This window comes from Gavia stellata, chromosome 13 (assembly GCF_030936135.1).
Source record: "Gavia stellata isolate bGavSte3 chromosome 13, bGavSte3.hap2, whole genome shotgun sequence".
Lineage (NCBI taxonomy): Eukaryota > Metazoa > Chordata > Aves > Gaviiformes > Gaviidae > Gavia > Gavia stellata.
In genome coordinates this window covers 20861837-20877269 of record NC_082606.1, presented here as the reverse complement: position 1 = coordinate 20877269, position 15433 = coordinate 20861837, and the positions used below count along the sequence as shown (strand labels likewise).

General features: G+C 40.9%; 1 protein-coding gene across 1 annotated transcript; it reads left to right on the top strand.

The window, feature by feature from the left end:
• The first annotated feature begins 6710 nt into the window (after positions 1-6710).
• Positions 6711-14913, top strand: LINS1 (lines homolog 1). Its single transcript, XM_009811686.2, has 6 exons — positions 6711-7115; positions 7212-7301; positions 8463-8604; positions 8869-9459; positions 12836-13016; positions 14025-14913. The coding sequence occupies exons 1-6, from the start codon at positions 6711-6713 to the stop codon at positions 14911-14913; spliced, it is 2298 nt and encodes a 765-aa protein (XP_009809988.2).
• The last annotated feature ends 520 nt before the right edge of the window (positions 14914-15433 follow it).

The window sequence follows — 15433 nt, the reverse complement described above, 5'->3', positions numbered from 1 at the left end:
GCAAATTTCTGCCAGAAGCTAATTCCCTGATTCCTGTGAACTCAATTCCAGTCTCTGCATCTGAATCGAACTTTGCTGCACTGGCATTTCACATTAGGAAAGAGCTTCACAAATCAAATGAAAACTTACATTTCCTTCCATGAATAAATCCCAAAGACCTTACAACTTAACGGCACCAAGAGGTGTCCTGTTGGAGTAGCTACATTAATGCAAGCCCAGACATTAGATACACTGGATGGGCTCTAAAGAGGGTGTTGTAGTAAACCAATTTTGGATGAAATAGGTGTGCCATAACTGCACTGGTAAGTTTGTACTGATGCACATCTGTCTCACCTATTAGCATAAAAATTGCTCCTGCAATCACACTGGGCATGTCCATATGTTCCACTATTACTTGTGGTTTTGCAGCGTGCTATCAAAGTAGCATTAAATATTTCTTCCCTGTACTTTCAAAATGCATCTCAGCATTTGTTGCACTTATGTTACGGGGGATTTTCTATTTAATCTTTGACGTGTTGCAGCTCCTTTTTGTCATATGCTAAGATACCTATATTAAAAAAACGATCCACCCTTGACCAAGACTGTTGGCAACAGGTACTGCTCTTTCCCCTGCAACTAATGCTAAAAAATAATTTATTGCTGACAATGAAAAACATTCTGGTATAGTCAATGACACCTCTGAAAACACAACAAAGACCAGAGGGACCTATACAGTGGATATATTTGCCAAAATAACACAAACTCACCTACATTTGAAACAGATTAGAATGGATTCAAGACAGACTTTGCATTAAAAGAATGTGCAGAAACTCCATTATTTGGAGCACACTAACAGTAGGATGCAGAAAAAGGCTGACCGACATCATTCACCCCCCCACTCTCCCCCCTTCTAGAACCCATCCGTTCACTTCATCTTAACAAATAAAGCAAACAATTCTCTGTAAAAAACGCTCTCCCCCTGAAACCGAACCCTCCTCCTACCAGCAGGATTCAGTTTTTGATGACTCCTTTCATTTTTTCCCTTAAACACCTAACAGCATTATCTCCTTCTGTGATCTCAACCCAAAAAGCAAGTACTTGTAAACAAACACCATCCACTTAAATGAACTTCAATTTTTGCAGCTCTGTTACAATACAAAAAAACCTGACCCATGCAAAAGTTAAGTATGACTAAACCAACATAATGCCATTACCACGACCTACTCCAATAAAGATTTTAGAATCGGAGCAGAAACAAATCCAGCATTGCACCCATAAATTTGTGAAAAGACTTTAAGAAAAGACCCTTTTAACTACTGAGAATGAAGTAATTTTAAGTGACATTCCCGAGATGAGGAGACACAAAAAAAACATTAAGTAGCAATTCATAATCAAAATAATGTTTGCAGATCAAATTTAGAAAATGACAAAGCATTACAAGAAGAAAGAGGAAACGTACTTCAAATGGGCTTCAGAGCTTTCAAACTTTTAAAGCTCAATAGCAAGTAGGTTTTAAGAGAACAAAGAAATCTAATGCTACCATCAAATCCATCAAAAACCCAACAAGAGGCCCCAATCCCAGCCAAACCATGTGTCTAGGATGATTCTGAGAGCCTACACGAATTATCACCTTTCTGGGGTTTTTTTTGAGTGCCGTTTTCTCTCTTCTCTCTTATTTTGTTCTTTGGAGTCACAATTTTTAATTCTCCTTTAAGGCAGCTTAAACCTAAAAAACAGAAAGTAGAACTGAGCCACACAATGACATAAAAGAGAGAAATGCAAAACCAAAATGGTTAATACCAAAGCAAGAGCAGGTCGAGATAGGAAAAGCCTTCAAAAATGAGGAAGAAAAGGGTTATTTACTTAAACCGGGATCTCAACTCGAGAAGAGGGGCACTCTCTGAGGATACTAAAGCGTTGGAGGGACAATAACGGCAGGACCGCTACCCTGTCAAGGCAGCTCCCCCAGGGAGCCGAAGTGAAAGGCAAGTACTGAAGAATGGGACAGGAAGTAACCCAGAAAGCTGAGCTGCTGGGAAATTAAAATCACTCCCTTGCAGGAGTTCATGCTTCAGGAACCGTCAAGCGCGCACACACACACAAAAAACGCCGACCAAGCCCCGGCGCAGAGTTCCAAGGCCCGGCGGCGGGGGAGGCAAGCCCGGGCGCCGCCGGGGTCTGGGGAAGCGGGGGACGCGCTCCGGAGGGGCCCGGGGCTCCCCTCTGCCCTCACCGCCCCGGCAGCCCCCCGCCGCCGGCAGCCCCGGGAGCACGGCGGCAGCGGGCCCGGCGCCGGGCGGGGTGGCCCGGAGCCTGTCTGCCTTCCCGCCGCGGGGGACCAGAGACGGCGGGGGACTGAGCACCCCGTCCCGAGGTGGGGGGCGGCGGGGGGAGCCCCCTCGCAGCTCGCGGAGGGGAAGCGGGGCGGAGCAGGCCGGCGGCGAGCCCCGCCGGAGGAGCTGCCCGGCAGCGGCGAGGGGAGGCCCCGCCGCGGGCCACAGGGTCGCGCCCCCCCCGCCCCCCCCGCGCCCCGTGAGGGAGTCTGAGGGCAGACGGCGCTCCACTGCCCGCGGCCGTTACCTGTCTGCCGCCGGGGGGAGGGGGGTGGGGGGGCCGGCGCGCGCCCGTGCGTAGCCACCCCCAGCGCTGGCGGCGGCGGGGCGAGGGGAGCCGCGGGGCCGGCTGCGGGAGGGGGCCGAGCCGTGTGGGGACACTTTGCACCGAGCCGCCCCCCTTGGCTCTGCTCCGGGGTCAGCGGGCAGGGACTGACCTCCGCCGCCGCCAATCCGCTGCCGCCGCGCTGGGCCCGCCCCCAACCGCGCGCCGCCGCCACGTCTGATTGGGCGCCGGGCTGACGGCGGCTCCGCCCATGGCTCTTCCCCCTTGCCGTAAAGGCGCGGGGGAGGGGGAGGGCTTTGCGACAGGGGAGGGGAGGGGGAAAGGGGCGGTTGCGGCGGTTCCGGCGTTTTGACGGAGGAGAGCTGGGCCTTACGGCGCCCTGTCTCCCGGGGGCGGGTGAGTCGCGGCGGTTGCCTAGCAGCGGTTGCCTAGCGGCGGGACGGGGAGGGGAGGGGCCCGTATGCGCGGCGGCTCGGGGTGACTAAGCGGGGCCGCGGGCTCCCAGGTGGGGGGGGGCGGCGAGGGGCGGGGCCTGGAGGGGGCGGTCGCGCGCCCCGGGGGGAAGGGGCGGGGTCTCGGCGGCGGGGAGCGCGAGGCGGCGGCGGCGGCGGTGGCGGGTGGCCTGAGGGGAGCCGGGCCCCGAGGGCAGCGGCGGGCAGGCGAAGGGTCGCCGGGTGGGCTGGGCGGGACGAGGGGGCTCGGGACTGGCCCGGGTGTGTGAAAGAGCGCGGAGCCGCGCCGGTTGAGCGGCAGGAGGGGCGCGGCGGCGGCGCTGAGGGGCGCGGCGGCGCAGAAGGCCTCGGCTGGCCCTCAGGCCGGCGGGAGGGGGTTGTGGAGGCTGACGGGCCTTCTAGAGGAGGGTAAGGGGGAGAGGGCTCTCCGCGCCGGCTGTTTTGGGGCAGTGATGACACACGTCCGTGCTGTCCCCTCCGTTCCCTGTCAGACTGGAGTGTGGCTTTTAGTGAGGTCTTCCTACCAGTAACCCCGTGCTGGCGTTTCTGAGACGCCAGTGTGAGAGGTACAGTAAGGGGCCACTGAGGTCGGATCGGGTCCGCCTAGTCCTGTCTCTAGTGGCTAAAGATGCTTGCAGAAGAGCCGATAAAGCATCTGGCATGCTTAGGTGTCAAAGCTAACAGTCAGGGATGGGACAGCTGGCAGCAGAGGTTATTTGCAACCTCTGGAAGGAAATGACGTTATTTTAGAGGTGTTCACAGTATTTCAGCACTCAGTGGAAGCATATTCTTTATTGAGAGATGAGCCTACGAAGTCATTGCAGGTACAAGTAGTCCGAAGTATATTTTATTTCTTAAATGATTCAGCTATTGCATTGTGAGGAGATCCAGAGCCTTCAGACTCGTACCCAAAAGTCATGGACTGTGGCTTCATTTTGCTTTATCTGATTTATTTTTTTAATGAAAATAGGGTTTTTTGGATAGTTCCTTTTCTCCCAGTTGCTACTCATGCAATTAACAATTGATACTGTATACAACAGGGAAAGACTAATATAGGGACTTGACAATAGCTTTCTCTAATTGTGCCTCTTCACTAATATCTCTGAGTAATTGTGTGTCATCGTAAGCCATTTGTGTTGGTAAAAAAAAAAGAAAATGTGATATCAACAATGTTAGTCCAGTCAAATCAATGCTTTCTACGGCTTTGTGCTAAATTAAGTATCCCACCTTGTAGAAATATGTATATTTTATAACTCTGATTCAGGATATTCCGGAGGCGTTTGCAACCACTTAAACTTCACTTGCTTGGTTTATGACGGTCCTTAAACCTTACAGGCTTCAGCTGCCATCTGAGTTTTCATCTCCAGTTCTTCATTTCCTTTTCCATCAAGTTTCTTCTCTCATTCTCTCTGCAACTCCACATGACTTTGGTTTTGATTTTAAAGCCTAACTAAAGTAGTCGTAACATATAACAAAATATTTATTTTGTTTTTTTTCTGTATAGTTTTCCTTTCTGTCTTTTGCCTGATCAGTGTATATATAAGGTTTTTAGAACTGTTTCCTGTTGTTTATGCAGGAGTCTGGCACTGTGAGGCATTACCTTAATTGGTTTTTAGATGCTGTCACAAATAAATAAATAATACAAGCAAGGGTTGGAGTTTGTCATTTCTTGGTATGAATATGATTGCTTTTCTTTATTCTTCAGCTTTGAGCTTTTCACTGTGCTCTCTTACTAAGTATGAAACAAATTTAGTCATTGTCTGACGTTTTCACCCTCTTTGAAGTAAATTTCTTCAAAATAAGCCCCCTCACATTTCATTTCCTTTAATGACTTCTATTCATGAACTGTTGTCATGTGTGAGTGAGACACATCTTATAGACGTTTTTGTAAAGTCTTCTGCAAATTAATGGTATAATATAAATGTATTATGGTAGGATCGGGGAAAGCACAACCAATATTGTGTGGTGAAGGTAAAATCTGATAGTGCATGTCCTAGGGGAGTTCTAAATCTCTTCTGCCTTAACAACCTTGCAGTATCATATGAATTTGTGCATGAGAGATCTGTTTGTTTACCAAGTAGGCTGATAATTCAAGTTGATCTTGAACACAGAAGTAAATGTGTTGAGATAATTTTACTTTATTAGATATTCATTTAGGAAGAAATAAAACTCAAAGATAGGAACAATAGCTATATAAAATATTCAGAGTGATTTCTGAAGAAATTTTATGAGGTTTCAGGTCATAAATTTCCACCTTGAGTAGAATTCCAAATAGATTCTGCAAACGAAGAAGGAATTTATTGTCTGAAGTATCAGATTTATTCTTAACATCTAAAATGTGGAATATGGGAAAGGATGGGGGAAGGATTCTGAATTCCATCAGGTGAGGGTTAGTGAGGAACAGACTATAACATTTTGGAGTTGTCAGGTCAGCTATTGCTGAGTGTGTCTTTAAAAATACCAGTTGCAGGCAACTTCTTATTCTCTAATTTTAGTTTCTCTTCTGAAGGAAATACTGCCCGATGGTGGAAGAAGTGAGGGGTCTGGATAGCATATCTTGGTCTACCCCTAATCCTTTGTACTTTTGGGAAGCCATTTTGTCAATGCATACTTCAGTTGCAGTTAAAAAATTCAAATTGTAAAAATGAAGGTGTGGTTCTCAGTGTTTGATAGTGTTTTAAAAACTTGTGAAGATTATAAACTAAACCAAAAATGCCTCATATAGTGAATTTTATAGTTTCATTGTTTACTAATATTCTGCTAAAAAGCAATAATAACTTAAAATATGTGGTGTGATGATAAAAGCAGGTGTAACTGATACATAGATGGGAAGATCTTTAGAATTTCTTACCAGTTGGAAGACTGAGCTGCTTTCTTCCACTGGTAAGAAAGGGGAAATACAACATTTAAATAAAAGCCAACTACAGACAGATGGCTTCAGGAGTCTGCCTGGGTGTCTACCTGGTTGATTATGCCAGACTTAAAGACGGGGATCCAAAAAGCATGCAAAAAGAAAAATCCTATAAACAATCTAAGTCCCACTCCTGACTTCACAGTAGATAAAAGGTAATGAGTTTGTTTGTTGGGTCTTTTTATTAAAAGAGTTCTGGTTAGAGAACATGTTAAAACTGTCCTAAAAAGATAAATATTGCAGACTAGCATCACTCTTAATATAGGTGGAAAAGGAACCCTGATGTTCTTAAGTATATCCTTTTTGTTTTCTGGGGAGATACTGTATCTAGTAATAGACATCTTTGGTTTTGTTAGTTCCAGCAAATGAACCTTGGTGTCAGTAGTATAATACTGGAACTGAAAACTTCTTCACAGCGTGGTAATTCTTGTATCATTTTAATGTCTCACTGGGACAGTTTTATGCAACTATTGCTCTTACTGTTTTTAAACAGTGAATTTGTGTTTTCAAAATAAGTTTAATAATGGTAGTATTAACTCTAAAAATGTGTGTTGTTCTTTTGTATCTGTCTAGTTGTCTGTTAAGTTCAGTAATAGTAAAATACTTATTTCTAGGTAACTTAGAAGAGAAATGCCTAACAGTGCTTCTGTATCTCTTACTGGATAAAAATAACTTCGAAGCTGATTTGCAGTGACCATGAGTAATCAGTGAAGACGTACGGCATTTTCTGGAATATTGCATGTCTCATAATGAAGATCTCTCTTCTGCAGCAGATGTATAAGGATGTACTGGTAGGCATTCCACTAGCAAAGGAAAGCCATCATTATACCTCTTTACTTAATCCGTATGTTGAGCAGTCACCAGAAGGAGATGAATCATGTAATCAGATGCATCTGCCATCGACTAGTGGTGGTATTAGGAGCCATCAGAACACTGGCATGTCAGATGCGGTTGTCCCTACAACAGATGATATATCAAATAGCTTTGCAAACGTGAACTCCTCATTCTGTCCACGAGAAGTGATGCTGCTTCAGTTAACCTTGATCAAGATGATGGTTGCTAAAGCAGAGTCCCAGGAAATTGAATTCAATGTGAGACAGAAGTACTGTGAAATCTTTGTCCTTCTGAAGGAGGCAAAAATTGACTCAAAATTGGTAAGCTTTTATAAACTTTTGAAAGATTTTTGTGAAAGGAGGGGGGCGGGAAAAAGGAACGTGCCTTAGATACCTTTTCTTTCTACACGTCTGCAGATTTGTGTGCTCGGTAGTTATGATCAGCTGTTATCTCACATGGCATCAAAAAGTTTAGCATCTCTCGTGTATTTCCAGCTGAAGGAAGAAGTGAGTATGGCATAACTTTTCACAGCTTAAAAGAATGACTTTGGGAATATGTGCCTTCAAGTTGTTCCATTTGATTCTAGAGCCAACTTTTTATAGTGTTTATATGGCACAAAAGCAGTTGCTATATGACTACTGTAAAATCTAAAAGTACTTCTAAAGAGGCTTCTTTTGTAAGTAGACCCACAGAGCAACATCAGAACTGCTCCTTTTCTCTATCTGTTGCCTGCGTGTCCACTGCTCTATCTTTCTGAAAGGCACATCTGCAGTCTGCTGACATTCAGCGTACAGACTCTGTGAGTCCCCTCAAAACACCACACAGTTGTGTTGAAGTGTGTTTAGCTCCACTGTCAGGAACAACGTGAAGGTTATACAAGATAATATTATGTGATAGTTCTCCCATCAAGTGTGTGTAGGTGGGGCATGGAGTATAGAAAGAAAGGCGATCCAATGTGTAAAAGAAGTTTGTAATGTGAGGTGGAATGTCTTTATATATAAAAATCTGGAATTTTTTGAAACTATTTTAAGGTAAAATGTGTCTTGATAACAAGAAATATTCTCTTCAAGGTTTTTCTCTTCAAGGTATTTCCAAAAAACCAATAATCTACACTATCAATATTTTTACAGTAATTTGAGATCTCTTAGGTGATGCAGTAGATAAAAATAGGTAATAACCGATTGAAAGTTAATCAAATACTTTTCTGTATTTTCTTGTTTGAATATTCCAATTACTTAAGATTTTTTTTTTTACTTGCTGTATATTTGGTGAATACATATAGCCTCCATAGTGGCATCTCTGAACATAGATTTCTCAGAAATAGGTTTGTAATGTTTCTTGCAAAGTTGCCTGGGTATCATGAATTCAGATCTGGTCTGTCTACAGTATTGTCTGATTTTGGGTCGGTCACATGACATTAGGAGATTTGGTTTTCCCTTTCTGGAAAATACAGATAATTTCTGTTGCATGTGTATGTGACGTCATGTTTATAAATAGAGGCCTGCATACTTAAAAGGCACTGGACAGATACATTGTTTCTACCCATGTTTTGTCTATGCCTACATTTGAATCTTTTTAATGTACAATTTTAAATCATTGTATTATGATTTAATTTGCATCGCAATTGTAAAGCATACATGATTGGTTTTTTGAACTCATTTTCTTAGAACGCATTAAATGTCACCTGGCTCACCTTTAGCTTGAAGACTCTTTCAGGATTCCCTGTGAATACCCTGGTAGCAGAATGTCTGTGGACTCTTACAACTATTATCAAGGACATGCTGAAAGAGAAGGTTTTACCCAAAGCAGGTACTGTAGCGGTTTTATGATGGTATCGATGCGTAAGTGCCCACTAGGGGGAGGAATGTTACTTCTAATCTCAGCTAGAGCAGCTTGTCTAAAGAACACCTATTTTCTTCGTTAAAAAGAGGGTGACAAAGTACTACTAAAAATGTAGTGGTTTAAACATGCTTAAAAACTGACAACAGTCACAATCACCTGTTTTCTCCTTATTTGATGATTTAGCTGACTGTGTAACACTCCAACTCCGTAATGTTGTTCTTGTTGTTTTAGGTATTTTGAAGAAGTTGTTGGCTCCTCTTGATGCTGTGCTTGAAGGATTTTATAATTCCATTCTGTTCCATCATTTTGACAGTCACCACTATACTTCACCTTATTCTGAAGCTGCTAACACTTTAATCAGTTTTGTAGATCTGCTTGAAGCACTTTTGGCTTCCAGAACTGAAGTAGAACTATTGCTCAGATGCCAGAGAATATTGTTTTTGAAAGTTTCTTATGTCCTGAACCCCATTAGCTCATCAATTCACTATTTAATCAAGAAGAGGTTCATTATGCTCCTTAAAAAATGTGTACTTTGCAAGTCTAGAGAAGATGCTAAAAGTGGATCAGTGGTCTTACAAAATCCATCTTTGCATGAGGATATGCTTGCACTGAGTAATGCTGTTCTGCAAGTTGTGAATTTGACTTGGCTTAATCAGATCCCACTCAGTGAAAAGGCCAGCTACTTTGGAGGCAGTGAAGCTTCTCCTGGAGATGATACTCAAGGTGGTTCCGACCAAACTGTTCTCAGAGCCTTAAGCCTGGTTGTGCTTAAAGCACTGGAATTCAAGCTTCAGAACTCTGCTACAGAAGATGAAATCAAAGGTAATAGTCTCTTTCAATTTTGTTCATTAAGCAGCAAGAGTTTCAAAGCTTTCAGATTTTGTAGTCACAGCTCATTAAGACTAAATAGAATTCAGCTGAATTAGGGGTGGTGGGAAGGAAGAAAGAGAAGACCCGCCCAGGAAACCTGCTATCACTGTGTCCTGCCTGATTAGTTGTCTCCTTGCATTTTATCCTATCCTTAGCCCTGCAGTATGGGGGGTTTGGAACAGCTGCATTTGCGATTGAAAATTTTTCCTGTTAAGAACATGTGTTAAGATTTGAAATAGTTGAGCCAGCTTGGGAACACCAGGTTCTTCTCCAGTTGGAAAAGAAGAGAGCCCATAGCACAAACATCTTCTCTATTCAGGGTGGAGAGCTAAAAGGAACAGGAGGTAACACTCTCTGTTTTTTAATGTGGAGGTAGACCTCTGAGTACCATTATCTTGGTTGAAGGTACTAAACATTACTGTTGGACAAATAATGTAATAGGGCAAAAACCAGCAGTGGTAGAAAACGTAAAAGTAATGAAGCCGTAAAGCAAAAGAGGGGAAAATTACGGGTGTTGGCAGAGTATAGTGGTTGTGTTCTTCTCCCTGACTTATAGGTCTAGTTCTTTGAATTAGTAGGTATTAGGCATACTTTCCGTACCTGCTTACCTGAGTATGTTTGTTCTACTGCAACAGGTGAATTAGATTAGTAGAAGAGCAGATCTGGCTTTTGTGCTAGGGCTATGCCACAAGGCAGGCAGTGGCATGGCAAGGGAATGCTGTGTAACTTGCGTTCCTGACGGGAGAGGACGCATTGCTGTGTCATGCTGGTAGCCAGTTAGTAGTCTTCTCCTATGCTACATTGAAGTGGTGGGGTGAGGCTTTTTGTTTGAGAGACATTCCTGGAATCCCATCTTCCCAGTTGCCTTTTTACCTCTGAAAGACACATGATGCACATCTTCTGATGCTAAGCCATGTGAATGTGGATGTGCAAATTCTATGATCAAAGCAGCTCGCTGTCCCTGGATTACAGCCTTCGTGGTAAAAATGGAAAGACAGTTCTGAAGCAGCGTTTCTAGTCAAGTACAAGTAAGAATGGGTGTTCCTTATTGTCAGCCAACTGATGATGGGGCCAAAAGTAAAAATTAATTTATATATCTTTTTAAACAAGGATGACATTTTACAGCATGTTAAATATATTGAGGCAGTTTAATACAAGCTGTAGATGTAAATGTTATTTTACTTTTTATATTTCAACATCACGTAGCAAGCATAAAATCAATTTTTAATTCATCTGACTGTGCAAAAGAGCTACGGACTTCTGCAAGACAGCTTCTGATACTTTTTCCAGATTTTGGAAGATGTTATATTTGTAACACCAGTTGCATTCTTAGAGTTTTTTCAGTATTTGTAGAGAATGTTTTGCTTATGGTCCACCTTCTGAAAAATGTGTAAAGACTGGGATTGTCTGAGAACAAGTGAACAGAAAAAAATGTGGGTTAAATCTATTTTAAATGTCTCTATGAAAATTCTTTCTCAAAGAAAAAACTCTCCTTTCTTTTCCAGATTAATGAAACAAAAATGAGTTCTTTAATTAGATTCAAATACCTCAACTGTCAAGAGGAATTTCAAGTTGAAAGGAATGGTGCTTCTATTTTAGTGACGCTAAATTAAGTGGTTAAAACAAGCACCAAAATGCTTTAATATGCTAACTTCCCTTCCAGGAAGCTGGTTGATCTTATCTCTTTTTATTAACGTGAATTACAGTGACTTAACTTTAATTCATTTCAATTTTGAGAGTAATTTTCAGATAGCTTTGATTTATATAGAGGAATTTCAGTCTGAATAGTAACTATTAATAACAAAGATAATTTGCTGTTCCTATTATTTGCGAAGAGGAAAAGCAAATCTTAAAGTCAAATATTAAGGAAAATGACATAGTGATGGTTTTGTGAGTAAAATTGATTCCCATGTTGCATGGAATTTTTCAAAAGCAGTAATCACTATTTATATAAATGATACAACTGTGCTCTTCAAGCCGTGGTGTACTTCCAGCAGCATTAGAGTTCTTACTTAAGGAGCATCTTTGGGGTAAAGATATATTTTTCACTATATTTTTTCCATTTTCTGAATGTTGAATGTATGCTGTGTTACTATCACAAAATTCTTTACATCTGAATGTAGGTACCAGTTTTTCATGTATGTCATTAGTATTGAAGAGTTAAGTTTCTTGACTTAAGGGAAAGAGTCTGTCATATGAATGCAAACTTATTTTTATGAGTAAGCTACTGCACTAAAATGGCATGAATTTTGAGGTACTTCTCCCATCCAGGAGTGCAGAGTTTAGAGGGAGGGGAAAAATGAAGATTTGCAGGAAAAACGCTGCTTACATTAATCCTTCCAGCAAGGATTTTAGACCATCTCATGAAGGTACATTTATCCCAAGCCTGTACGTACTTAAGAACGTACATCATCCATGAAGAATTTATTTTATAAAGAATATGGCTATACTACAAGCTTCATACTTTGTTTTATTGTAGAAATTACAATTTATTCCTATCAACTATAGATCATTGTAGTTAATTTCTACACTGAATCACACTGGGGGGGGCGGTTAGCTTCAATCCTATCAAAACATTACAATTGTATTGTTATTTCATATGGGAAGAACTACCTGAGATGAAATCTCAGCAAAGTGCTTGTATTGAATCATTACACCAGTGGCATTGACTTGATTACAATCCACCTTCCTTTAGTTTGTGATGTACCAATGAAGCTACCTAACTGGGGAGCTAAAGGAAAGTATACGTCCCAGCTGCGTAGGTATTGTAATGTTTTTGTAGGTTTTCTGATGTATGCAAATTTTTGGAGGCATAATCTTCTTCATTAGTTTGCAAGATTAGGTGTGGGAGGATTCATCCTGTTGTACCCAAAACTTTCTAGGTCACCTCTGATTATTCCTTGAACTACAAGGAAATGAAGAATGCTGTTAGAGAAATAAATTGTGTCGTTAAGTTTTATCTGTTGGGGGGGGGGGGGGGGGGGGAGGTCCTTGACCTAATGAGTAAATGAATTTTCTGCAGGTTACTAATAGTTGTTAACATTGGCATCTAAACATTGGTATGGTTAGAGTTTAATAGAGCAGCCATTCACATTGGATTTAAGGCTAGATGACTGCTTATGGTTTTCTGCAAAATATTTCTTGATTTCTTTGGTACCAAGAAGCAAGAACTAATCTATAAAATTTGATGCTCTGTTAAATCAGTTGAGCTAAGGAATCATAAATACATTGATGAACTGTTACGCACTGTTAATTTAAAAAATAAAAAGTGTATGTTGTTAGTACCAAAAAATGTATGGCAAAATTCATGGTTACTTCTTTTTTTCAGGAGACTTTCAGAGTTCCATGTCCCAGCTGTTGATATTCTGGAGGAGTCACCTGAAGATTTCCCTGCTGTCTCACCCAGTTGTACATCACTGTGAATGGCTCTCCTTGATTTTCATAGAGCAAGATGATGATATGTGGGAAGCTGCTAAAGTTTTATTACTCATTTATTTAAAATTTGATAGGTCAGTGTACATTTTATTTGACAGAACTATGAAGAATTGTAATTTAGTGAGGTTATTGTGATACACATAACATTTCCATTGATTACTTTTGTATAAAGAAAAATATTTTTAATACTTAAAAAAAAAAACCCAAACCTCAGGACAATGTAATAAAGTGTGGTGTAAAAGCAGTTAACTTTGCTACTGTTTTGATTAAGTTGTTTTTGGATTGAAATGAGGGAGTTGTGCAACAGTTTCATATTAAATGCTTTATCATATCCTGTAATTCAGAATAATTGACTTCACAATCTAAAATAGTGGTTAGACACAGATAAAAGGCAAGACTGTTTTCTTTCAACACTGAGAGTTTGATAAGAATGGGTTGTTATAATTAAACTGCAAGAATTCAGGGACTTCTGGCAAAGTAGCCCTCTAAGGATTGGAACCATGTTAATTCTAGCTAGTTGGTAAAAACTGTTATTGCTAACAACTGAAATGTGTTCTTCATTAATTTGTCGTGGACATTCACTGCTTCATTGTTGTTTAAATTACCATACAAGATACTATTCGAATTTATAAAAGGGGCCTCAAGCTTCAAATGTGAAGATATTGCAAGTGGTATCTTAGATACATGCAATTCTTCTTAGATACCTGAATAAAAGTAGGCCACTCTTTTCCAATGTGTTTAGCATCCTAAAAGTTAATCTATGTTCAGGTTTACAAAAATATTAAAAATAAGAATTCATGTGTTGTAAGTAACTTTGTTTATTCCAAAATCTTTCCTAAAGAGAAGGGCTGTTTAAGAAGGCCTGCTTTAGGTGTGTTGGCTTCCTAAACTGATCCCCTAGCCCCACCTGCCTTCATTCATTCTCATTCTAATATAAAAACTTATTTTTTGGTTTTTATTTTTTGACAGAATCAAAAAAGAGCAAGAATACCATTTTCTGGACATACCTATTAAAAAAACCAAAACAAAACTAACCTGTAAACTTCCATTCAATTTAATCCATTTCATTACTTACTTTTCAGGTTACGACATGATACTGCTGATAACTTAAGCCAAAAAGAGGAGGAAACCTGGAGCTTCCATACACATGCAAGTGGATATAATCCTCACTGTATCTTTTTATTTTTTCTAGAAAAAATCGCATTTGATTCCACAGTACTTCTAGATTTTTTGATTTCATCAGAAACTTGCTTTCTGGAGTACTTGGTAAGGTACTTAAAGCTTCTTAGAAAAGACTGGCATCAGTTTGTAGATGTGTGTAACCATTTTGATACTAAACATGGCACTTTTCAATCAATTTCTTCTGTCAAGCCACCTCATCGAGAAAAGCAAAGCTGTATGACTGATGAGAGTTTGCAGAATGCTTGTTGTGAACCAGAACCACAGACTCTGATATCTCACAATCACTTAGTGTTTACAACAGAGCAAGGTGATAATGAAGTTGCGGAGTCTAACCAGTCTAACTCATTGATATGCACTGATAGTACATCTCTGACGGGTTCTCTTCAAAGCCTTGTTAATTATGACAGCTCAGAAGACTCTGAATTAGAATCAGATGGAAAAGAGTGCTTGGTAAACACAAAGCAGGTGCCTTTAAATAACAAGGGTGAGACGAGGATGAGGGAAACTGGTTGCAGCGACACAGGTGGTAAACGGAATACACTCAAGTCTGAAGCGTTGCCTCTGAAACAAAAGGGATCTAATACCTCATCCTGTTTGACTTGTATGGTGTCTTCGGATAACATCGTTCCCCTAAGAATAATGCTTTACAAAGCAACAAAATGTTTGGAAGAACTGCAAAAAGCTATTTCTAGGTTGCAGAGAAGAAATCTTTTCCCATATAATCCATCTGCATTGTTGAAGCTACTGAGGCACATTGAGAGGATCAGTAAGAATGTGAATCCACAATAATCCGAAGAAGTGTTCTAGTGATTTTTTTTTAACTATTACACTAGGAAGCGTTTCCACAAGATTAATGACTTCTAAAGCTCATGCCTCTTGCACCTGTCAGCGTATTTAACCTGAAACAGGATAAACATGTTTTTGATTGACACCTTAAAAATCTGCAATTGCATTCAGTGATATGATCCATTACCTTAGGGTCCTAGGCTTATTCATGGTATGTATGTCAGTGTATGGTATATTAGGATTCATTGTTAGGTATTCATAAATGGCTAATGTGAAAGCATATCAACAATATATAAGACTTAAAGTATTGTCAATTATACTTAATGTCATTCTATATATGAAGTCATTGTCAGACTGATAGTGATTTATGGACTACAGTGCAGTGTTAATGCAAGACTTGACTGTTTAGAGGTTGAGCTAAGTGAAATATTTTAGTTGGGGACCGTTTTGGTGTTTATCCTGTGTGTTCTGCATCAATGCTTTGCCCTAAGTGGACATTTAGATGTGCTACCAGTGTCACAAT